We start from the raw sequence: 25,530 nt of genomic DNA, 5'->3' as shown, positions 1-25,530 counted from the left end.
GGTAAGCAGTAACGAGAACTGACTTCCACTCATCCGGGCCTCACAGGAAATAGACGAAGCTAATGAAGTCTGTGCTAACCGACGACATTTAAAGAGATTTCTAACGTAGGAATTTCAAAGGTTTCGCGTAACGCACACAAAAATCGCCTGGTCTGCACGAGTATCGCTTCAGTTATTAAACTACCAGGTCGCTTTTCTTAGCCTAGCAGACGTTAACGTAGTCTTTTCGATACAGCGCTCTCAGGCTAAGCAACTGTCCTGGCTATTTTGGAGTGCGGTCGCCTCTGCTAACACGAACAATGGACGGTCTGGAGACTCCGTACGACGTTGATGGTGGCATCGACTTCATTGATTGTACGGTAAGAATGAACGCAGCAATATTTGAAGACATGGATATTACACCCTTGAAGACCAAGCACAATGTGGACTCACACCTGCAACGCTAAATACTCTTTAGACGCATCGTTTCTTTGAAGGCAACTGACGCGAATTGATATGTTGATATCTTTTCCTCCAGATCTGCAATAAATCCATAAGTGGCAATACCTTGTTCAAGATACACCTGACCACAGCGGGCCATCTGAAGGTACACAAGGCATCAGAGGCACCCGATGCCACTTGCTAATCCCTTCTTTTGGTTTGAATATTGGACAGAGGAACTCTTGATTAAGATAGATACATGGGGTTTTCTGCAAACGTTGGACAACTTTGAAACTGATATACAAAAGTTTTTTTACGTTCAGTCGAGAGGCTCCTGTCAGTAGTTCCGAGGCAAAACCTCGCCAAGACCCAGGAAGTGCACAAACGTCAGACCTTACCAGTTCATGTTTAACCACTTTACTCTGAATGATCCTCATGTCCAATGATCTTTTGTATGGGCTTCCACACTTTGACGTCTTGCAACTTTTGCGTGCAACTTTATCGAATCTGACTGCTGCCATTCTTCGCAGTTTCAACATGTTTAAAATCTCTTGCTCTCCATCCATCCTTCAATCCATTATCCAAGCCGCTTATCCGAGCTCGGGTCTTGGGATGCAGGAGTCTATCCCAGCAGTCATTGGGCGGCAGGCGGGGAGACACCCTGGGCAGGCCGCCAGTCCATCACAGGATATTATCATATATTTATATTGTATTATAATATTAATATCAGTATTACATATTATATTATTATTAATTAATATATTATATTATTAATTTAATATAATATAATATTTATAATATAATATATCTTAATACATCTCACTCTGCGCTAAACTAATGTATTTTGCTGGACATTGGTGTTTTGTACTGCTGAGACCATCATTGGTCTCCAACAGAAATAAATATAACACCGTGCATGTGGTAACTTCTACTTCTAAAAAGGACCACTCGACAACTTCATGCTCCAAGATCAACTTTATGTAAGCCAGGCAAAACAATACTTTTACACAGAGACTTACGCCGACTATCTTGTAGGGTTGAAGGAGCTTACCACACAAACGCACACACACACGGAGACAAAACGATGAACGCCACAACCTGGAAACTCCTGAAAACAGCATCTCCTAACAAACAGCCACCCCTAGCAGGAGTATGGCTATATTACCATTATACTAATTAGTATCAACTTATTTTATAATGCACACATTACAACACTCCTCCCCCTTTAAATTCCCACATTCCCCAAATATAAATGAACTAGGAAAATAATTACTGGTGTCTTTTCAGCCCGCGTACACCTAAAACCTATACTCTTGTCTCCGCAACAGTTTAACAATACAAGCACCTGCAAAGCATGACAAATTCAACATTCAGGTTAACAAAAAACTGTTTAGTCACACTTTAAAGTCTGTCTGGAGGTTTGCAAGTGTGCTGTGATCTACGCAATACCCCCAGTTGACCCAGGCAGGCACCACTGGTAAGGGTGTTTTTGGTGGATCTGGTGTTGGGGGCATGAGAGGGGTCTGTGTGTCAGTGTGAGCCTGTCCACCCTCATCAGGGGGCACAGACACCTCCGCCTGTGTCTCTCTCTGGTATAGTCACTGGCGGACCTGCTCCCACAGTAGTCTGTCTCACTATTGGCAACTCTGTGGAAACTGGCTCTGAGCCTGTATCATGCAAACATACGTGGTCCTGATGTCTGCGGAAAATACGTCTATCAGTCAGCTTAACAACATAGGAGACTGGACCACTCTGCCTAAGAATAACCCCAGGTAGCCATTGCTGGTTGTTGTTACTGCTGAAGTTTCTCACATAGACCTTGTCATCCAGTTTCAACCGTCTCTCACGTGCATGGTGATCATGTCCGTCCTGCTTTCCACTTTTCCCTTCATTTCCAAGTGCAGCAGGTCCAATCGCCTACGTCCCATTAGCATCTCTGCCGGAGCACATGCAGTTGTAGTCTGTGGCATGAGGTGGTATTTAAACAAGAAACATGAAAGCTGTGTGCTAAGAGAGTCCCCTGTCATACGCTTCAGGCCTTCCTTCACTGTCTGAACAGCCTGTTCAGCCAAACCGTTTGAGACTGGGTGGCAAGGAGCCATCTGAATGTGATGAATGCTGATCTGTTGCATGAACTCACTGAACAAGCTCACTGTTGAACGTTGGGCCATTTTCAGTCACCAGAGTGCCAGGCAACCCATGGACGTGTGGGGTGTGATGTTGCTTATTATGTGGGCTTCTATCCATTTGGAGTGCGCATCCACCATAACAAGAAACATCTGCCCCATAAAGGGGCCAGCAAAGTCCAAATGTAGCCTAGACAAGGGGCAGTCTGGCCACTCCCATGGGTGTAAAGGAGCTGGTGGTGCCATGTTTTGATTGGTCTGACACAGCGTGCATGATTTTACCTCGTTCTCCAGATTATGATCCATTCTTGGCCACCAGACGTAGGATCTTGCAAGGCTTTTCACCCGAGACACCTGGATGAGTCTCATGTACTTCCTCCACAATCTGTGAATGACCAGGGGGGTAAGATTACCCTCGAACCCCAAAAGATGCAGCCGTCCTGCAGACTCAGTTCTGTCTTGCATTTAGCATAAGGCCTCAGTTCCTCTCCTTTCACAACACTGAGCCAACCTTTTAAAAGGGAAGTCTTGACTTGGGACAGAACTGGGTCCCTCTCTATCCACTGCTTGATCGGGGTTGCCTTTGCAGGTGTCTCTGAAAGCCTCTTCAGTGAAAACAGTCTCTGGCCGCACATACAGTGCATTCGTAAAGTATTCACACCCCTTCACTTTCTCCACATTTTGTTATGTGACAGCCTTATTCCAAAATGGATTAAATTCCTTTTTTTCTCATCAATCTACACACAATACCCCATAATGACAAAGTGAAAAAGGTTTTGTAGAAATTTTAGCAAATTTATTAAAAATAAAAAACTGAAATATTGCAGGTACATAAGTATTCACACCCTTTGCTATGACACTCAAAATTGAGCTCAGGTTTATCCTGTTTCCACTGATCATCCTTGAGATGTTTACATCTTGATTGGAGTCCACTTGTAGTAAATTCAATTGATCGGACATGATTTGGAAAGGCACACACCTGTCTATATAAGGTCCCACTGTTGACAGTGCATGTCAGAGCAGAAACCAAGCCATGAAGTCAAAGGAATTGTCTGTGGACCTCCGAGACAGGATTGTATTGAGGCACAGATCTGGGGAAGGGTACAAAAACATTTCTACAGCTTTGAAGGTCCCGAAGAGCACAGTGGTCTCCATCATTAGTAAACGGAAGAAGTTTGGATCCACCAGGACTCTTCCTAGAGCTGGCCGCCCAGCCAAACTGAGCAATCGGGGGAGAAGGGCCTTGGTCAGGGAGGTGACCAAGAACTCGATGGTCACTCTTGACAGAGCTCCAGCGTTCCTCTGTGGAGATGGGAAAACCTTCCAGAAGGACAACCATTTCTGCAGCACTCCACCAATCAGGCCTTTATGGTAGAGTGGCCAGATGGAAGCCTCTGCTCAGTAAAAGGCACATGACAGCCCGCTTGGAGTTTGCCAGAAAGCACCTAAAGGACTCTTAGACCATGAGAAACATGATTCTGTGGTCTGATGAAACCAAGATTGAACTCTTTGGCCTGAATGCCAAACGTCACGTCTGGAGGAAACCAGGCACCTCTCGTCACCTTGCTAATACCGTCCCTACAGTGAAGCACGGTGGTGGCAGCATCATGCCGTGGGGATGTTTTTCAGCGGCAGGAACTGGGAGACTAGTCAGGATCGAGGGAAAGATGAATGGAGAAAAGTACAGAGAGATCCTTGATGAAAACCTGCTCCAGAGCGCTCAGGACCTCAGACTGGGGCGAAGGTGTACCTTTCAACACGACAACGACCCTAAGCACACAGCCGAGACAACGAAGGAGTGGCTTCGGGACAAGTCTGTGAATGTCCTTGAGTGGCCCAGCCAGAACCCAGACTTGAATCCCATTGAACATCTCTGGAAAGACCTGAAAATAGCTGTGGAGCGACGCTCCCCATCTAACCTTACAGAGCTCGAGAGGATCTGCAGAGAAGAATGGGAGAAATACCCCAAATATAGGTGTGTCAAGCTTGTAGCTTCATACCCAAGAAGACTTGAGGCTGTAATCGCTGCCAAGGGTGCCTCAACCAAGTACTGAGTAAAGGGTGTGAATACTTATGTACGTGCAATATTTCAGTTTTTTATTTTTAATAAATTTGCAAAAATTTCTACAAAACCTTTTTCACTTTCTCATTATGGGGTATTGTATGTAGATTGATGAGAAAAAAAGGAATTTAATCCATTTTGGAATAAGGCTGTAACAACAAAATGTGGGGAAAGTGAAGGGGTGTGAATACTTTCCGGATGCACTGTATGTAGTAGCAGGTGCTCAGGTAAAGGAAGTTGACTCAACGCATCGGTGTTTGCATTATCCTTACCTGCTCTGTACACTATAGTGTATTGGTAGGCTGACAGTGTGAGAGCCCAACGCTGTATCATGGCTGAGGCTAGCGGTGGGATACATCTGGTCTCATTGAGCAGGCTCATCGGGGGTTTATGGTCCATATAAATTGTGAATGCACATCCACAGAGGTACTGATGAAAGCGTTGGACAGCAAAAATAATAGCCAGACTTTTTTTGTCTAAATGTGAATATCCCTTCTCAGCTGCCATCAGGATACATGAAGCAAAACTGATAGGCTTCTCTGAACGGTCCTCCATTACATGTGAGAGAACTGCCCTGACTTCATAGGGTGAGGCGTCGCATGAAAGGGTAAATCTCGGGTAAATGTCTGAGTCATAGTGAACAAGCAGCTTCGCTGAGTGGAGGAGGTCTTTCACGTCCTTGAAAGTTTCGTCCTGCTCTTCACCCCACTGCCACTTAGTGTCATTGTGAAGCACCTTGTACAGTGGGGCCAAAACCTTTGAGAGGTCAGGAAAGAACTTGCCGTAGTAATGCTCTAGGCGCAAAATGATCTGTGTTCATGGACGCTCTTGGGGCCCGGGGCCTCCTTGATAGCTCTCACTTTGTCTTCCACTTGGCAGAGCCCCTCAGCTGTGATTTTGTGTCCCAGGTAGGTCACACCCAGTGCCAGGAACACACACCTTTCGCGTTTAAATCGCAGCCCTGCATCTGAGAGCCTCTTCAGCACCTGTTTTGTTTGTCAGATGCTCCTCCTCCATGGCCCCTGTGATCAAAATATCATCAAGATACACTGCTACATGCAAACTTCCCTACAACAAAGTGTCCATTGTCCTTTGGAAATGGCGGGACTGGACACCACCCCAAACACCAGGTGATTGTATTTGAATAGTCCCTTGTGAGTGTTGATTGTGACATACTCTTTTGAATCCTCATCAAGCAGCAGCTGTTGGTAAGCATGGCTCATGTCCAGCTTTGTGAATAGATTACCCCCTGACAGGGTCGCAAACAGGTCATCCATCTGTGGCAATGGGTACTCCTCAAGCTTAGAGACCTTATTCCCCGTAAGCTTGTAGTCCCCACATCCTTTCCGTTTTGTCTTCCTTCAAAAATGAAACAGCGGGAGTCCCCCACCTTGAAAACTGGATGGGCTCAAAGATGACCTGCCTCTGTAAACGTTCCAACTCCTCGTTGACTTTGCCTTTCGTGCCGTAGGGCACCAACCTGGGCTTGGAAAAACTGTGGTGTGGCCTTAGGGTCAACATTGAGTTTCACTGTTATGCCCTTCAGCGTGCCCAGCTCGTCCCTGAAAACGTCACTGTACCACTGCGGAATGTCCTCTATCATGTGTGCATACTTGATTTCATGCCAGCTGAGTCGGATTTTGTGAAGCCAGTCGCGGCCCAAAAGACTGGACCCACTGCTCTTAGCTATGACCAGCCTGGCTTTTGCCTTCTGACCCTCAGCTGAAATGTCCACATATAGGAATCAGGAACAATTTATTGTCATTTCTTTCATGTACTTGCGTACACAAAAGAAACAAAATTTCGTTTCACCCAGCCCACAGCAGTGCAACACAAAAGATAACACACAGGGAATTGGGGGTTTTGTGTGTGTGTGTGTGTGTGTGTGTGTGTGTGTGTGTGTGTGTGTGTGTGTTTTGTGTTCTATGGTTGTTAAAATGGGTTTGAAAATGAAAAATAAAATAGTCCAAAAAAAGGTTGAAGAGCCTGCTGTCAGTTCTGTATAGGATTGGGATCCCCCGTGGCAGCTCTTCGCCAATGAGGTGGAGTATGGCAGCAATACAAATGGCAAACAAGGTGGGTGCGATGATGCATCCCTGTTTGACCTGTTTCCACAGTGAAGGGCTCTGACTCAGAGCTCCTCTTGTTGAGCAATGTGACTGACATGCTGCCATGTAGAAGCCTCAATATTCTGATGTATTTGTCAGGGCAGCCATATCTTGATAGTATGCTCCACAGAGCTTGGCGGTCTATGGAGTCAGAGGCCTTTGTCAGGTCTATGAAAGCCATGTACAAAAGCTGCCGTTGTTCACGGCATTTTTCCTGGAGTTGGCGTGCTTTAAATATCATGTCTGCTGTACCTCTTGTTGTTGGATGTTGTGTTGCTGTAAAGCCCACGGAGTCAAATTTGTAATTTGTGACATTGGGCTATACAAATAAAATTGACTTGCCTTGACCTCTGGATGGGCGGAAGCCACACTGAGATTCTGGGAATACTTCCTCAGCCAGTGGTAGCAGTCGGTATTCAAGGATGCGAATGAAGACTTTGCCTGTTGTTGACAGGAGTGAGATGCCCTGTATTTTCCACATTCTGCCTTGTCTCCTTTCTTGAATATGGCCACTATTAAAGCTTCCCTGAGCTCTGAGGGAAGTTATTCTTTTTTCCAGACCTTGGGGAGAAGGGTGTGGATGTGGTACAGGAGCTCTGGTCCAACTTCCTTTAAGATCTCAGCTGGGATCTCATCTGGACTGGTGGCCTTGTTGTTCTTAAGGCTCCTGATGGCATCTTGAACCTCTGTCATGCTCGGAGGTTCCTCAGTGTCTTCTCCGATGGGACTCTGGGGAATGTAACTGGCAATGTCTGGTTCAGCTGTGCTGTTGCCGTTGAGGAGTTCCTGGACGTGCTCCTCCCATTGGGTGTAAATGGACTCATTGTCCTTCAGCAGCTCCTGCCTATCCTTTGAGCGCAGGGGGTTTAAGCCGCGGTTGCTTGGACCATAGACGGCCGTAGTAGTGCTGAAAAAGCCTCTGGTGTCACCCGAGTCTGCCAATCGCTGGATTTCCAGAGCCTTCTCTGTCCACCAAGAGTCTTCAAGCTCCCTCACCCATCTTTGGACATCCGCCTTGGCTCTGGAGTGAGCCATTCTTTTAACCTTGCAGGTTACATTATTTTGCCAGGCACGAAAGGCTTTCTTTTTCTTGGAGATGAGCTGTTCTATCTCTGCCATTCTCATCAAACCAGTCCTGGTATTTTGTGGACTTGTACCCAAGGGTGGTTTTGCAGGTGTTGAGGATGGTGGATTTAAGCAGGCTCCAGTGCTTCTCAGTGTCATCAAGAAAATCCTGTGGGAGGGTTTCCCCAAGAGAGGCCTGAAGTCGCTGCTGGGTGGCAGTTTCATTCAGGCTTTCAAGGTTCAGTCTTGGCCGGATCTGCTTCTTTTGAACCCTCCTCTCCTTCTTGAGTTTGATGGACATCGTGGAGCAGATGAGATGACAATCTGTCCAGCCGTCATCTGGCCCTCATGATGTTCAGGTCATGGCGGTCCCTGGTTTGTACAATGACATAATCAAGGAAATGCCACTGTTTGTCGCAGAGGTGTCTCGCAAGATGCCTTAAATTTGTTTTTCTATTTTTTTGGATTTATTTTCCTTTTTTTCCCCTCCCCAATTGTATCCGGCCAATTACCCTATTTTCCAAGCTGTCCCGGTCGCTGCTGCACCCCCTCTGCCAATCTGGGGAGGGCTGCAGACTACCTCATGCCTCCTCCGATACATGTGGCGTCGCCAGCCGCTTCTTTTCACCTGACAGTGAGGAGTTTCGCCAGGGGGACATAGCATGTGGGAGGATCACGCTATTCCCCCCAGTTCCCCTCCCCCCTTGAACAGGCGCCCCGACCGACCAGAGGAGGTGCTAGTGCAGCGACCAGGACACATACCCACATCTGGTTTCCCTCCCGCAGACACGGCCAATTGTGTCTGTAGAGACACCCGATCAAGCCGGCGGTAACACGGGTATTCGAACCAGAGATCCCCACGTTGTTAGGCAACGGAATAGACTGCGATGCTACCCAGACGCCCTTAAATTTGTTGTTTCTGGCAAAACAGTGTTAGTGATGGTGAGGTTGTACTGAGCACATTTGCTAAGAAGCAGAACTCAGTTTGATTTGATGGTCCCGATACCTTCCTGTCCTATAGTGCCCTTCAAGAGGTGTTGATGCCGGCTGACCCTGGCGTTGAAGTCTCCTAGGAGAATAATCTTATCCTCCTTGGGGATTCTTGACAGTGTCTCATCTAAGCAGGCGTAGAAGGTCTCCCTTACTTCCTGTTCAGAGTCTAAAGTAGGGGCATAGGCACTCAGAACTGTTGCCATCGGGTTTTTGGCAAGCACCAGACAGATGGTCATGAGACGCTCACTGATTCCCACACCAAGTTCAGACAGGTGGCTGATGATCTGGATCCTGATGACAAATCCAACACCATGGATCCTGGGCTCATCAGCAGCTTTTCCTTTCCAAAAGAAAGTTTAGTCACCCTTTTCCTTCAGTTGTCCTTTGTCTGCCCATCGGGTTTCAGGAAGGGCAACTATGTCAGTGCGACATCTCTTCAGTTCTCTAGCGATGACCGCATTTTCTCCTCTCTGGTCTGTCACTGGTTGCACGATCCATCAGTGTGTACACATTCCAGGCTCCAAAGTTCATATTTCTATGTTTCTGACTGCATGTGGTGATCCCTCTGGACACAGTAATCCAGTCAAGAGTTTTGATGCAGGCTATTTTTAGGGCACCTTTGCTAGCCCCTTCCCCAGGTAAGGTGAGCTGAGTGGATCCTAGAGAGGGCTGCTCAGTTGTGGGTGCAGCTTCCGAAGGGCTCTTTCTACCTTGTTCCAAGAGCCCAGTGACTGAGTCTAGCACCCACCGAGTACATCTGTCGCCATTTTACAACGCTAAGATTGCAACTATTCCCAAATCCTCTGTGAATAGCACACATTGCCATTGTCACTCTAGTTAATGGTCACAGCAATTTGCATATGAAACCAGTTGTTGTTTTCGGTCATTATACCACTGTCTTGTTTATAAGGGTGGGGAGACCTGCAGTTAGTTGAGACTGAAGAGGTCACTTACATGAGTGATGAAACGTTTCTCTCAATAAACGTTACGTCCAGATTAATTGATTAAATTTTCTGTGATTTTCTTATCTGGATTATTGAACATGCATAAAGACACCATTTGTATGTTTGCCTCTGAACAGTATTGGACCCATGTAAAAACTAGGTTGTGGACTTAGGTCAAATGACCAGTTTTGACTGTTGTGGACCCATTCACACCAGCAGCAAAGTTGGCTTTTTCCCCAGGTCATCCCTAATGTGTGAAAGGGGTAGGAAACTTAACCCTCTGGCTTGGACAGAATCTCTGAGCTTGGTGGTTTCCTCAACACAGGACAGTAGAACATACTGATGGGTTTGTTTTCTTGTGTCAGTTTGTTGTCCTTTGCTGCCTTTTTGCCATCTATTCTGAAATGGCTTTGAAATGAGATGCAACATGAGATCTGGACACAGTATGGGACTATAGGTGATCTTATGTTCATAGCCATGAGTTTGGAAATGACTGACTGTGATTCATATCTTTGTTAGTAATCCATGACAGTTAGGGTTTTTTGACTTGCTTAAATGCATTTGACATTGTATAAAGCCTTTCCCAACTTTAATATTGAACTTTTGCAGAAGTAGGCTTACATGTTCTCTTTGATAAACTGATGTAAAAACTAATGTCTAGAGAACAACTTTTTATTAACTGGCTGCTCTTTCAAGAAGTATGAGTATATTACAACAATTTCTCCTTGAGATCATCACCTCACAGCTGAACTTGCTTGTCTGTTGGTCCACTTCAGTTCATCACCAAGACACAGCAGCATGAAGTGTTTCTTTTCTTTGTGTTGGTTATTTTCATTCTCCTCATTGTTCAGTGACTTACTTACCACAAAGTGGCAAGTTGTTCTGTTTATAGGAATGTATTGTTCCCTTAACTAAACCCTTGGAATTGTTGGTTATGGTTTTATACATGGATGATCAGAAATCTTGGGTATTTTTACCAATGTTTGGAGAATAACTGTCACAGAGAAATGACAGTAGATAACACTAATGGAGCCAGTTGTCTTGACCAAGCGATCTTGGTCGCAGCGATCAACCAAGGCAATTTCAAAGTCACTTTGTCAATAACTTTGGATTTTTCTTTTCTTGAGATACCTTCGGACTTTTTAGTTTCTCACCACAGTCATTGTTTTCATTTGAAGATTGAAAACCTGATCTTGATTGAAAAGTTTCTCTATTCACATCATTGGACGCTCAACCATTTGACCACTTAAGTCATCTGAAAGACAGTTGCTTAAAACTCAGTTATGTGCAGATATTAAATTTTCACTGCAGTTTGAATTTGGTCATTAGCATTTAATACAAGTTTTTCTCAATTTGCTCACAAAATTAATCTCCAGCATAGTGACCGCATATGATAGATTGCAGTTCATAATGTAGTATTAAAGTAAATTTGCAAAACCGTATTAAAGAAGGACTTACCGCTAATACTCATTCTTAAACCCTCCATATGCAAAAAAAGTTAAAATTACCTTGTCATTCAACAAAATTGCTTTAATCAACTTAGAAATGCTGTTATATCTAAGGATGGGTTAACACTCCCTTGGCCTCTACTACACCTCAAATGAGCTGTAGTTAGGGTTAAATATCAGAATCAGAAATCAGAAACACTTTGTTGTTTCATTTCATGCACTTGCGCACATGAATTGAAACGACGCATTGTTTCCCCCAGCCCACAGCAGTGCAACACAAAGACAAAAACACATATCCAAAAACTACATGAACTACAAGAACACATATATCCAAACTAACACATATATCTAAACTAAACAACAACAACAAAAAAAGAATTTACTGTTCAGGAGAACGAACGCCAGCCAGGATGACTGTTGGAACTGCCGGTCTACATGGGCTAGCAGTTAGCTTAGCCTGCCCCGCTTCTGCTCCTGTCAGACCGCACTCGGTGTTTCCTCTTCGTGCGCAGCTCCGGTCAGGGCCGTGGTCCTTGGGCCCACAGGACGCAGCAGACCAAACTCAAATATTATGTATAAATGGATTGTGTGCTTACATTGATTTAACCTCTTTTCTATTTGTAGCAGTGGTGAACTTAGCCTCTAACCAGTGGCCAGTTTATCCAGCACTGATTGACTTTTATTGCTCTTCTTTTGTTCCTGGCAGAAAGAGGATGCCTTGGTTGTTCAGGGTAAGTATTTCTCATCTTCAATTTGGTCAACATGGTTCCATCCTGGCCTTGAGTAAGTTTTCTGTCTTTACTGACAGCTTAATACCGTAAGTCTACACATGAACTTTACTGCAATCTGTTTTCTGATTGACAGTGTTGTTTTGGTTGGCGCATCGCTGACATGAAGGTGGTTTTCTATCAGTCCGGATAGATTCATTAAGTCTAAACATCAAGGACAAAGACCAGTTTGATCTGTATTTTGGACATGGTGGTGGAGAAACATATGTTTTCGAAACACCGGTTTAGTGTTTGAAAATTCTATTCTGGATCTGGGCTTGACAATTCAACATAATTTGTTTAACTGAAAGAAGATTGGTGCAAGTGTTTGCACTAATAAGGGAGAGATTTCCATTTGTTTCCCTATCAAGGAATAAGTCACGGCTTGCTCTTCTAACAGTAATGGAAACAAACTTCCAAAATCTTTTGCCGCCTCTCCTCTTGGGAAATGCAAATGATATTGCCATTTCCCAGAAAGAAGTGTAGAGCTGCAACTTAACCAGTGATCGACTTCGCCAAAATGTCATTCTTCTGTTATTGTTTTTTTTGGGGGGGGATTTCCCCCCCCCTTTTTTTCTCTCCCATTGTGTCCAGCCAATTACCCCACTCTTCCGAGCCATTCCGATCTCTGCTCCACCCACTCTGCTGATCCGGGGAGGGCCGCAGACTACCACATGCTTCCTCCAATACATATGGAGTTGCCAGCCGCTTCTTTTCACCTGACAGTGAGGAGTTTCGCCAGACGTAGTGCGTGGGAGGATCACGCTATTCTCCCCAGTCCCCCCCCCCCCGAACAGGTTCCCTGACCGACCAGAGGAGGTGCTAGTGCAGCGACACCAGGATACATACCCACATCCGGCTTCCCACCTGCAGACACGGCCAATTGTGTCTGTCGGGGATGCCCGACCAAGCCAGAGGTAACACGGGGAATCGAACCGGCGATCCCAGTGTTGGTAGGCAACGGAATAGACCACAACGCTACCTGGACATCTCAACTCTTCTGTTTTTGAAAGGGACTAAAGCCGTGATGGACTTGATGATTCCATGACATTTTTGTGTGTTCTGTGGATCACATAACATATATATATATAGCACACAGTCACCCACGAATGGTGTCTCTAAAAGAGGACATTTTCTCTACAGCATCAAAGAATCATAAAAGTGGTATACAAACACACCATATCTATTCCAAAGGAGTTAACCACCCTTCCTCTGTAAGGGGTCATTTACAGGAACAGAATTTGAAGGCTGTGGCATTCAACAATAAACCTATTATTATTATTCACAGAAAGTTGAATTAGCTCATCTGGACACGTTTGAGAGAAGCGTTTCATCACTCATCTAAGTAACCTCTTCAGTCTCAACTGACTGCAGGTATCCCCACCCTTATAAACAATACAGTGGCATAACAACCAAAAATAACGATCGGTTTCATATGCAAACTGCCGTGACAATTAACTGGAGTTGAATTCCGGCAAGCATATGTTGTATTTTGGTAATTTGTTGGTTATTTGATAGTGCTGTTTGGTCACTTTCACCCTCCTGAGCTTGTTTGGAAGCAGGGGCTGGTAAGTGAATGGGTAATTTCTTTGGTTTGACTGTATAGTCATTTTGGTCAATTGCACTATTTTGGGGGGACACTGATTTTTGTTAGAATCTGTAGGTCCTGAGTTGGATTATTTGTTTGGGCGCTATTTGGGTGTGTGTTGTGAGTGGAGCTTGTTGCTCGTAGGTATATTGTGTGCTATGCAAATTTGATCAAGGTAGATAAGGGGTACCGCCTGTGCGCAATTAAATGTCGGATCTCTCACCTGGTCGGTATATGGCGTGTCTCCTTTGGGGCACGTCGGTATATATATAATCAGTAGTGTGGTGTGGATGCGGTTTGTAGCAGTTGTCTCCGGGACACTCCGTAGCTGCTGGTGGGGTCGCCAGATACTGGTTGCCTTCATGGGCTATGGGCTTAGTGTTTAAAGAGCCCAGACACAGAAGCACCTGAAGACTAGGGGAGAGTTGGACAGCTTCATGGTTAGGCAGTTAGAGGGGGAGTTCTGGAATTTGTTTTGTGCACGTTTTCCCTGTTTTTTCGTTGTGTAAATTTACATAGTTTTGTCCAGCATGCAGATATTGATGAGTTTGTCCGTAATCCCTCAGTGGAGTGAACAGAGCAGTGCATTAATGAGGACACCAATTGCTTAAAATAGCAGATTATTATTTGTTGGATGTTGATGATAGAAGGCAAAGTAGAGACGCTGTTAAGGCTGCAATGAAGTCCCAGTTGGGTTGGACGGTCTTGTTAAGTAAGGCAGAGAAGTGGCCTTCTCCAGCCACCCGTAGGTAGTAATCTCACATTTGAACAGCAGAAAGAGTTGCTCTTGTTGCAGCTAGAGTATGATGATAAAAAACTTGAAGCAGAGTTGAAATTGGAGCAAGCAAGGTTGGAGCTACAATACGCTAAGCTGGATTTGATTAGAAGGCAGAATAGGCAGAATAACCAGTGATTCAATTATGGCCTTTGATGTATTTTCTGGTGATTCTCCAGAGCGGTTTGATGCCAGCAATTTGCGGCTTGTCCCACCATTCAGTGGATAAGGTGCAGTGGTGCAGAGAATGTATCAGAGATGCTGAAATAGATGTTAGCAAGTTACTTACGTACATGCCTGAGGTAGAGGGTTTATGACGTCTACCAGTATACGTACAATGTACAGTACAGTATATTAAAAAAGGTTGGATTTATTCACAGTGTTAAGCATTAATTTGAATGACAGCCCATGGAAAGACATTTTTTATAACTGGTTGTTTTGGGGTACAGTGCTCAGTAGCGCCTGCCATAGGGGAGGAGTTGGAACAGGTTGTCACCAAGTCCTGAATGGAGGGCAGGTTGGCACCGATGATTTTCTGTGCAGACCTAACTGTCCATTGTAGTCTGTCCCTGTCCTGTTTGGTGGCCGAATCAAACCAGACAGTGGTGGATGTGCATAGGACAGACTGGATTATTGCAGTGTAGTGCATATGAAACTGATAGTTGTTTTCAGTCATTATGTCACGGTATTGTTTATAAGGGTTTGGATACTTGCAGTCAGTTAAGACTGAAGAGATCACTTAGATGAGTGATGAAACGTTTCTCTCAATACATGTGTCTAGGTGGGCTGATAAAACTTTCTGTGATTTTCTTACCTGGATTATTGAGCATGCATAAAAGGCACTATGGTGATGTGGTTTGAAATCCTCAAATGTCTGTCGGTATATGAACACAATGATTCAGTACTTTTCACCACAAGTGCAGTGCGATAGTCACTGCGTATGCAAAGTTACCCCTACCACCCTCTCTAAATTAAATGAGTTTTTAAGGTCCACCTTCCCTTTATAGACTTGAGACATAAAATGCTTGTACTTCTTCTTACATTTCACACACTACATTGTGCCTTGGCTCTCCGGTCAACCAAGGTGGAGTGAGGCTGCGGTCATCAAGTATGTACTCGGTGTTTATTCTGGAACTGAGATGTACTGGAAGTCCCGGTGTTCTAAGGAGGAGGACAAGACTTGGGTTTCAAGAACTTCCTCATTTTATTTGAGAGTGCAGAGGTTTCATTTACCTCTCATGGAAGGACAGGTTTGAGGACCTAAAATGAACAAGCTCATCGGAGGCTGATAAAGTTACGCTTGTTTGGGCTCAGCTTTGGATTTTCAACCAGTATGCTTACCTTTTGAGTCACTTGTTCAGTACCCTTCCTTCTCAACTGAACCTTTAACTGTCCTGCAAAGACAGGCTGTAGGATGTTGTTACTTAGCAGCAGTTTGGGACTCTAATTTGTTTACACCGTTGGACCAGAAGACACTTGCACGTTTTCTTCTTAGTGTATGCAAAGAACGGAGTATTCTTTGTGATACATATGTGTAAGGAGTGTAATGTATGGAATGACGGCACCTTGTGAAACAACAGAAGAGTTCATGAATATTTGGAGATGGTCTACACTTCAGCCAAAGTAAAGGCAATACAGGAAGACAGATGACTGAAAAGTCACAACAATTTACAGCTACTAGAAGAGTGAGAGAGAATGGCGACAGGCATGGGGGCAAGTCCGTGAATACTGGGATGGCATCCAGTGCTTTACCTGTGCACCTATCCATAGAGTTAGTGGTTGTGCCAGGAAGGGCATCCGACGTAAAATTTGGCCAAATCAGTCTGCAGATTGACAAGACCGTACCGGATCAGTCGAGGCCCGGGTTAACAACAACCGCCATCAGTGCTGTGCACTCACAGGATACCGATGGAAAATAATAAAATCCGCTATGGCGACCCTTGAGAAACAGGGATCAAGCTTGAAAGAAGAGTGAGAGAGAAGAGCCAGTTATAATATGTTCAATCCATCAGTGTTGTCATATAGTGTAAATGATGTAGACAATGAAGCCTCTATGCAATTTCCATTGCTGAAATGAGGCTTAAACCTTTTGGGTTTTATCTGGCATTAAATTTAGAAGGAAAAAAAACACTTACTGAAATCCTTCAGTAATATAGGGTGTAAATAATGTTAACACTAATGTCATGTTTTGGAAATGACATTTGCTGAAGCAACATTTTGCTTGAGTAGAATATTTCCATTTTGTGTTAACATGCATACTGAGTGCATTACAAGTAAAAAAAACAAACTCAGATCAATATATTCAGAATCTGTAATGATATTTCTTATGTTCAATGATTTATTAAGCGCATACCTCTAAGTCTAAGTGAACACATGTAGCTTGAATGCCAGTGTGACTATAGACCGAGGTATAGTTAGTGTTGGGGTCAGCTGCAGGTATCTGAGAATACGTTTAGGTGCAATGAGTAAGAAAAAAAAAACACCAAAACAAAAAGTTAATGAAATATCTGTATATTTTATATTGCTCTATAAATGGTCTACCTTTGCCTTTTTTTTTTTCCTTTTTTTTTGGTCCAGGTTATTTTTGGGGGGAATTTTTTACCTTATTTGATAGCCATCGTAAAGAGGCAGACAGGAAATGTGGGAGAGAGAGGGGTATAACATGCAACAAAGGTCGCCCGCTGGAATTGAACTGGCGACAGTTGCGACCGTGTGGTCATGTGGTATGCGCTGTAACCATTTGGCTACGGAGGCACTCCCATGGCTTTGCTTTCTAATAGCAAATGAATCATACTTTGGAAATTATATAGAATAATATAAGCACTGCACATAAAATGGATTTTCCACTCTATGTTAATCATGCCATGCTTATATTTTCTCCACTAAGTATAATTTTTTATGATGTGAGAATTTGTCACTGATGTGCTGTTTACCTTTCTTCTAACTGCTACTTTCTGGGTCTGTTAGGCCAAGCCATCAGGGATAACCCTGTACCAGATTTTGAGGACTTCCTGCAATACCTACAATACCTAGATCTTGATGAGCCCATCATTGGTGAACAAATTAATGATAAACTTGGGTTGATTTTATTTCCCATGCTTTTTATATCTATTTCACAGTGTTAACTTTTTTATTTCTTAGGTATGGACTATTTGGAAGAGGTGCCTCATACTGATCCCTCTGATTCTCAGCCAGGGCCAAGATATTTATGTAAAATGTGTAATACGGATGCAAACCTACCCAATATGGCCACTCACGTCATTGGGCGCAAACATCGACAGAAGTATTTGGTAAGTTACCTTGTGTTTATTGTTAGAAAATACTGATATTTGCTTGTGGAAACTTTTGAAATACCACTGTACTCATGACTACAGAAAGGAGAAGGAAAAAAATTATTCCTTACTTCACTCTTACAATAGCAAACGAAAAGGCCCGACTTGGTGACCTGGGACAAAAAAAACATGACAAACCAGTCAGGAAAGATTATACGGGCCAAAGCAGAGATGGTTGAGAGACAAGATGGACGAGGAACTCCAAAGGTTGGTCTTAGACACACATTGTACCTCCTCTGATACATCAGCTATTAATACTTGGTAAATGGTCAAAAGAAGTTAAACCAAAATGGAATTTGTGTGTGGTATTGACAGTTGCTTAATGTTGACTATTTGTGTTTCAGCCAATGAGGAAAAACAGAATTGTGGGCAAATTAAACATTTCAAGAGGTACATTCTTTTACCATGGACTCCATATATAAACAAAACACTATTAGGACTGTCACAGTTTCCTTCCTTTTCCTTCTCTAGTAACATTTTCTTGGGGGGTGTACAATTTAAATAAAGAATGAAGTTGACTGGATGGCAATGGCCAATGCAAGTGTAAAATTGTTAGAGGGTATGTAAAGGATTGCATCCTCAGCCTTTTCTGACCAACATTATGTGTTTACTTTTCCTCTCAAGTTCTTTCAAAGCAAAAACCAAAACCAGGCCAAAATGATCCTAGGAATGTTGCCCATTTTGGTGTGCCACCACATCAATCAGAATTGACGGATTATCAGGTTGAGTATTCTCACTCGGGTGGTTATCCCTCAGATAACCAAAATGCACCCCCCTACCATTCAGATGATACTTACATGGTTGCGGAACCAGAGAGCGGGCCCTACCTGAGGGAGGATACTGTCCAGCGAGGTCGCATGGGAAAGGAGCTGTGGAGAAAAGATTACATGGAACGTGATTCTTTCAAACCAGAGTTTACTGAAGATGACTGTCATAGGGGATATCAAGAGGACTACAGGGACGATAGTTATAGAGAAGACGACACCCACACTGTTAATTTCCCTTGGCGTGAGACTTACCCTGAAGATAGTTTCCCTAGGGAGGCCCCACCTTATAGGAGATCCAATCCAGAGAGCGATCCGCTCAAACAGTTCTACTCTGAGGAAGTTAGGCGTGGGCGTACTCGTTCTGCCGTGGCTGCAGAGCCTCTCAGGAGTGCCTATTGTTCGCGAGACCCTCATGGTAAAGCCTACCCACAGGATGACTCCCACAGATATCCTGACCAGTCAGAACAAGTTGAGCAATACTATCCAGACGAAGGTCCCGGTGATCAAATGTATTGTCCAGAAGAACCCAGCCAGGATTACCCTCATTACTCTGACACGAGGAAGAGTTTTATTGAGCCAGCGAAGAGTCAACAGCCATATGACAAAGATAATTTGTTTGAAATGATCAAAGCCCTGCGTAAGGAAAAAAGTGATCAACAGGAGGTCATGGGCAGCCTAAGGGATAGAGGACTAGGGCCTGTTATCTCTCAAAAACCACCAGGAGGGGCCAGAGTGATGTCTGACATCCCAGAGCCTTTTCGACGCTTCCTGGAAGGGACTCCAAATGACCAGGACAACATTAAAAGAAAAAGAAAGAGCCGCTTCTCCGATGCCACGGATGAGGAAGTCAGAAGGGCAAAGGCAATGTAAGTTAAGAAATGATGAATGAATGTGTTTCCAACACATTGAGCTGGCTGATTAACATTTCAGAAATGGGGAATTTTACTTTTATATCTTATTGCGTAGGCCCTCTTTTTATACTATTGTTGTGAATTTTCTTTATTTCTAACTCAAGGTTAATAGATGATTATAAAACGCCAAATCCAGAGGTTCGTGGTCCTCGTGGACCAGTTCATGCACCCCCAAGACCAGGAGTCTATCAACTGCAGAAACCTGACCCCTACACCAAATCACAGGTAGATTGCACTAAGAAGAAAACCATGATATCAGTTTTGAGAACTAGTAACTGGCTGGTGTTTTGGTAATAACATTTTAAAATGCTACAAATCAAGTGCTAATTATTGTGGGGGGAGGGGGCATAAAAACCCTGTTGTGATGATATCAAACTTATTCTTGTTAAGAGCATATACCAAACTGAAAGCAACCCAAGAGGACACTCAAACCCGAAAGAGAAAACTAACGATACTGGCGCTGTCTTTGATTTATTGGTAAGCTCAAGACTGAATCTCTGCACTGCATGCATTATAAAGCCATACAGTAAATCAATATTCATATAAAATAAGAAAAAAAAAACAACTTCCTCTTTTTGTATCACTGTTTTTCTTCCATGTTTTCAACTAGAAAAATGTTGACATTGATGATATGGAAGAGGCTGAGTTTCTCAAGAGCAAACTATGCAACCTCCTGAAAGAATTCAATGACAAAAAATCAAAGAAAACTATGGTACGTTTCAACCAAGATGGCACATGCTACTGTGTTGTTACCCAGTGAATATTGTTAGCTAGCTTTCAGCCTGAATGTTGTGCAAATTGTAAGGAAATGTTTGAGAAGTTGACAACAGGAAGTGCAAATCGGTGTTTCCATCAACTGGTAGTGTGTGAGTAAAAAAAAAAAAAAATCCCTGTGCTCAGGACTACACTGATAGTGGTTGCTCAGCAAAAACAGCTAGCATAAGAGCTAAAAAGCGCTAGCTTCCGGGGAGACGCTTGCTGTTGGAGGAGATATGGCTGTGAATTTATGTCAGCAGTACCTGGACATATTACCCCCCCTTTGTCCAAAGACAAAGATGAGGAAATGTAATGGCCAGTATTATTATGGTTGAAGCAATGGCTATTCGCTTCTTACCCCACGTCATTATTTTTTGAAAATTCCCTACTTTTCCACGTCAAGTGAGTGTAAACACGTAGCAATACTTGAGATTTTCTATCTAAATTTACCATATCCAATCAGCCCTTCTTATTGGTAACTTAATATTTTGTTGAAAAACATGTTGTACCCGGCTAATTACCCAACTCTTCGGAGCCGTCCCAGTCGCTGCTCCACCCCATCTGCTGAGCCGGGGAGGGCTGCAGACTACCACATGCCTCTGATGCATGTGGAGTCGCCAACCGCTTCTTTTCACCTGACAGTGAGAAGTTTCGCCAGGGGGACGTAGCGCGTGGGAGGATCAAACTATTCCCCCAGTCCCCCCCCCTCCCAAACAGGCGCCCCGACCGACCGACCAGAGGAGGCGCTAGTGCAGCAACCATGGCACATACCCACATCTGGCTCCCCACCCGCAGACATGGCCAATTGTGTCTGTAGGGACGCCCGACCAAGCCGGAGGTAACACAGGGATTCGAACTGGTGATCCCCATGTTGGTAGGCAACGGAATAGACCTCTACGCTACCAAGATGCCTTTTGATTTGGATTCTTTATTCACCTATGTGTGTATGGGCTGCAGATCTTACTGGTTTAAAATAGTCATGTTTTTAGTACATAAAATGCAGGGCTTATTCTCAATATATAGGCTTTCAAGCAATTGCTATAACAGCAGTTTTTTTTATTTAAAATTATTGCAAAAAGATTACATTGGAGAAGAAGAAAAACAAGTGTTGTTCCAACGGTTACACAAAACCGATGGATTAAACAAAATAGTTATCCTTTTAAATCTATGTGCTTGTTTCATGAAAGTTTGTTTCAAATTGCAAACAAAATTCTATAGACCTACATGGTCGGCCCCGAGCTGCCAATACCGTTTCTTGTAGTTCACAAGACAAGTATTAATTCTCCTCATTTATTACTCTTTTTTATGCTTTTGAATGTGTCACTAAAAATAGGCCTTTCATGCTCAAACGTAGGTATCATGTTCAGATGGTTTAGGTAGCTGGCGTGCCACTTACACAACCAGTTTAAAACCAAGGATTAAATTATGACCCTTTCAGTGAGTACATTTGAATTAAGTAAACCTGTCTATTCTCTATGTTTCTAGCACTATAGCCAGGGCCCAGGAGTCATTTCAAAAGATTACAACCATGTCAGCCAATCTGTGTCCTTGCGAGACCAGTATGAGAGAACCTTCAGAAAAGGTCCAGAGAGCACAACATTTGAGAACAAACCCAGGATACCACAGGAGGGCTATTCCCAAGATGCTCACAGAGGGAGAGACTGGGAGGAGAAAGAGCAAATATCAGGAGAAAGATTTCAGGAATATGGCCATCCTGAACACAACATTTCAGGCAGAAGCTCTTATAAAGGTAATCCATCAGATGAAAAAGATCCCAATCACAATTTATAACTCCACCCCAAACACAACTGACATACTGCATACAGTATGCAAACAGCCACTAACCTTGTATCTGTTCTTAACAAACCCCTTGTCAACCTATTCTTACCCCACACTCTTGAATTCATTGTTAAAATATAGCCCCATGTTAGCTGCACTTTATTTTTGTTTCGTTTATTTGACAGGGACAATGAACATTAATCAATATTGTCATTACAAAATGCTTATCAATGTCAACGTGCCAGTGTTCACCAAAGCTAATTTGCACTTCAGGTCAATTACTTTGGAGGCAATGGTTAAACAACGCTAGTCAATCAGTTTTCTGGAAATACTTGCACTTCTTATGAATTTAAAATATAAGTAATTTTCTTGGGTTAGTAAACTGAGAAATGTTTCATTTTAAGAGACTAGAAAATACTGTACATTATAATGTATAATTTATGAAAAAAAAATTGTTGCCACAGCTATTTGAAGCCTTTGCATAAAGTGATTTCGTTAAGTTCGGTGTTCATATTATTTCTGGAAAGTGTCTTTATGCATGCTCAATAATCCAGGTAGGATAATCAAAGAAAGTTGAATCAGTTCATCTGGACTGAGAGAAATGTTTCATCACTCATATAGGTGTCCTTTTCAGTCTCAGCTGGGTGTTCAGACACGTTTCTCTCAATATAAACGTTATGTCCAGCTCAAGGAAGGTTGAATCAGTTCATCTGGATACATTTATTGCCGATACATCTCATCTCTCATCTAAGTGACCTCTTCAGTCTAAACTGACTGCAGGCATCCCCATCCTTATAAACAGTACAGATGCATAATGACCGAAACCAACGACCTGTTTCATATTCAAATATGGGCATGACCATTAACTCGAGTTTCAATGGCCATTTGTACTATTCACAGAGGATTTGGGAACGTTTGTAATCACAGCATTGTAAGATTGTTACAGATGTACCCTTGCCCCCCCCCCCCCCCCCCCCTCAGTTCAAGGATGGTCGTTCCCTCTTCACATAAATGGCCTCTTTGACTCCCTGTTCAAACCAGTGTTCCTTCCTATCAAGGATGTGCACATCCTCATCCTTGGAAGATTGGCCACTGGCCTGTAGATGGGTGTAGACTGCCGAGTCCTGGCCTGACGTGGTAGTTCTCCCATGTTGTACCATCCTCTTGGCCAGCATCTGTTTAGTTTCCCCAATGTGTGCAAGTCATGGCGATCGTCCTGGCACTTAACAGTGTACGCTATATTGCTCTGTTTGTGCTGGGGGACCCGATCCTCGGGGTGGAGCAACTTCTTGCGCAGCATGTTTTGGGGTTTGAAAGCAACTGAGACAGGGTATTTGGAAAAAAACGCATCTCAACTTTTCCGACACTTCCGCCACATACGGAATCACTACTGGTTTACGCTTACGCAGCTGTTGTTCTCTCTTCAATCGGCTGGTGCACTGTTTGGGCATCTTCCTGGCTTCGACAAACACCCAGTTAGGATAACCACACTTAACCAAGCCCTTTTTTTGTTTTTTTTCTAAATTTATTTCTGATTTTCTCCCAATTTTAGCGGCCAATTGATCCCTATTTTAGTTCAAACACCCACCCTCGTACTGCATGCGTTCGCCAACTGCATCTCTCCGGCCGGCAGTCTCAAAGGAGACGCCTCGCCACTTTCCTGACAAGGCGAATCCAGGCCGAACCACTGCTTTTTCCGACAGACACATTCATGTGACGAACACAAGCCGACTCCGCCCCCCTCCCGAAGACAGCGCTGCCAATTATTGCTGCTTCATCGAGTCCGTCCATAGTCAGATCTGACGAGACCGTGGCGTGGACCCCGGTCCCCAGTGGGCAACTGCATCGACACAAAGCCGACGCTTAGACCACTACACCACCGTGGACCCACAGGGCCTGTTTAATGTGGGATTTCGCCCCTTCCTCGCCCTCTGTGTCGGTGGGGACATTGTCAGCTCGGTGGTACAGCGTCCTGATGACTCCTAGTTTGTGCTCCAGTGGCTGATGAGAGTCAAACCTTAAGTACTCATCAGTATGTGTTGGTTGACGGTAAACAACAATCAAATGTCCCCATCAACAATTGCAATTTCACAGTCTGAGAAGGCTAACCTGTCATTTTTCACATCCTCCCTGGTGAACTTGATGTGGTTGTCCACAGAGTTAATGTGGTTGGTGAAATGTGGTACATCCTGAGATTTAATTTCAACCCAGGTGTGATCCACAAATCTGAACCAATGGCTAGGTGGTGTCTCTGAATAGGACACCAGAGCCCTCTTTTCCACCTCCTCCATATACAATTTGGCCACTACAGGTGAGACTGGGGAACCCATAGCACACCCATGCATCTACCTATATTACTGCCCCCTGTATGTAAAGTACATGGACTGAAGACATAGCGTCAGGAGCAGACACACTTGGTCAGTGTTAAGGGTAGTCCTATTGCTAAGGGTGGGGTCATTTTGTAATTTCATATGGACTACTTTGGGTTTTGTCCAGATGAACTGATTCAACTTTCTTTGATATTTCTGGAAAGGTAATAAGTTTAAGATTCTACAGTTGAGTTGAGTGATTTGCAATTAACTACACATTTCCTCTCACACTCTTCAAGTGTATGTCCTTTTTCACGTCATAGTAAAGAATTTGTCATTGCTGGGTGTTCTATGGCCAGATATAACATATATCCTCTCTTTCAGAGGTCTTTGGGTCAGAGGAAATGTACCAGCTGCCACATGCTCCTAACCCAGAAGATTCAGATATGTACCCAGAAAGGTTCCAGGAGCCCATACCCCATCGTGACTACACACCTGCTAAGGGACCCCTTGATACCCACTTTTCCCCTCCCCTCTACAGGGAGCAAGGACACAGAATGTACCGGGCACCACAACACTCCAGCAGCCTGGACAAAATCACCTCCACCCTCCTGGAACTTGTGGCTCGGAAATAAAGTTTCTTGTCAAGACCTATAATTTTTGTGTTTTCCAAAATTTGTTCTTATATGTAATGTAATATATAGTTTGATGCTGATTGTTTTTTTCCAACTTGTTATTTTTAGGCAGTAAATGGTGGACATTTTGGAACACCCCCCCCCCCATTGAATCAGAAAGTGTTGTGTTTGATTCATTAAACACATTTTGTTCATTCATCATATCAAATTATTTTTTTATTATCTCTAGGTAGTTTGTATGGTGATATTTTAAGCATATTGTATTTATGGTTTTCAGAATCAGAATTATGTTTATTGGCCATGTAGATGTGTATGCACATGCATGGAACTTTGCTCGGGTTTCGTGACTCTCGGTGTACTTAACATAGAATAACACTACAGCACAACAATCTTCAGGATATTGTGTTGCTGTAACGCCCCCCCTGAAGCAAATTTGTAATTTGTGGTATTCAAATAAAAATTGACCTGATAAAGTGCAATGGCACAAAGAATATATCAGATGCTGAAGATCCCTTTTAGGCATACATGCACATGAAAGTTGTTTTTTTTTTGTAGATCCGTTTACCTTTTAAAAGTAGTTTATTTGGGAAAAACTCCAGGTAGAACAGCATCCCTGAGTTATCTGTGAACTAATACATTTTGAAGGAGAACACGTAGAAGATGGGTGTCCTTGCTTAGTATACGTACATGATTGCGTCAGCGCGTACGCACGTCAAACTCTTTCCGGTTCGAGTAGAAGCCATCT

The 25,530-nt window shown here is 43.7% G+C and overlaps 1 protein-coding gene across 3 annotated transcripts; it reads left to right on the top strand.

The window, feature by feature from the left end:
* Nucleotides 1-44: 44 nt before the first annotated feature.
* On the top strand, nt 45-24,981 carry si:ch211-13c6.2 (uncharacterized protein LOC100000125 homolog). 3 transcript variants are annotated; one of them, XM_056298394.1, is made up of 13 exons: nt 45-359; nt 518-586; nt 11,873-11,897; nt 17,264-17,350; nt 17,438-17,586; nt 17,716-17,835; nt 17,973-18,018; nt 18,415-19,261; nt 19,411-19,531; nt 19,697-19,783; nt 19,917-20,018; nt 21,548-21,812; nt 24,535-24,981. In XM_056298394.1, the coding sequence occupies exons 1-13, from the start codon at nt 300-302 to the stop codon at nt 24,783-24,785; spliced, it is 2,229 nt and encodes a 742-aa protein (XP_056154369.1). In that variant the 5' UTR covers nt 45-299; the 3' UTR covers nt 24,786-24,981. The 3 variants fall into 3 exon arrangements, with proteins under 3 accessions (XP_056154369.1, XP_056154368.1, XP_056154370.1); XM_056298393.1 differs by having other exon boundaries at nt 18,253-19,261; XM_056298395.1 differs by lacking the exon at nt 11,873-11,897 and having other exon boundaries at nt 292-359; nt 18,253-19,261.
* Nucleotides 24,982-25,530: the final 549 nt, after the last annotated feature.

Source organism: Lampris incognitus, chromosome 18 (genome assembly GCF_029633865.1).
Source record: "Lampris incognitus isolate fLamInc1 chromosome 18, fLamInc1.hap2, whole genome shotgun sequence".
NCBI lineage: Eukaryota > Metazoa > Chordata > Actinopteri > Lampriformes > Lampridae > Lampris > Lampris incognitus.
This window is presented reverse-complemented; position numbering and strand designations above follow the sequence as displayed.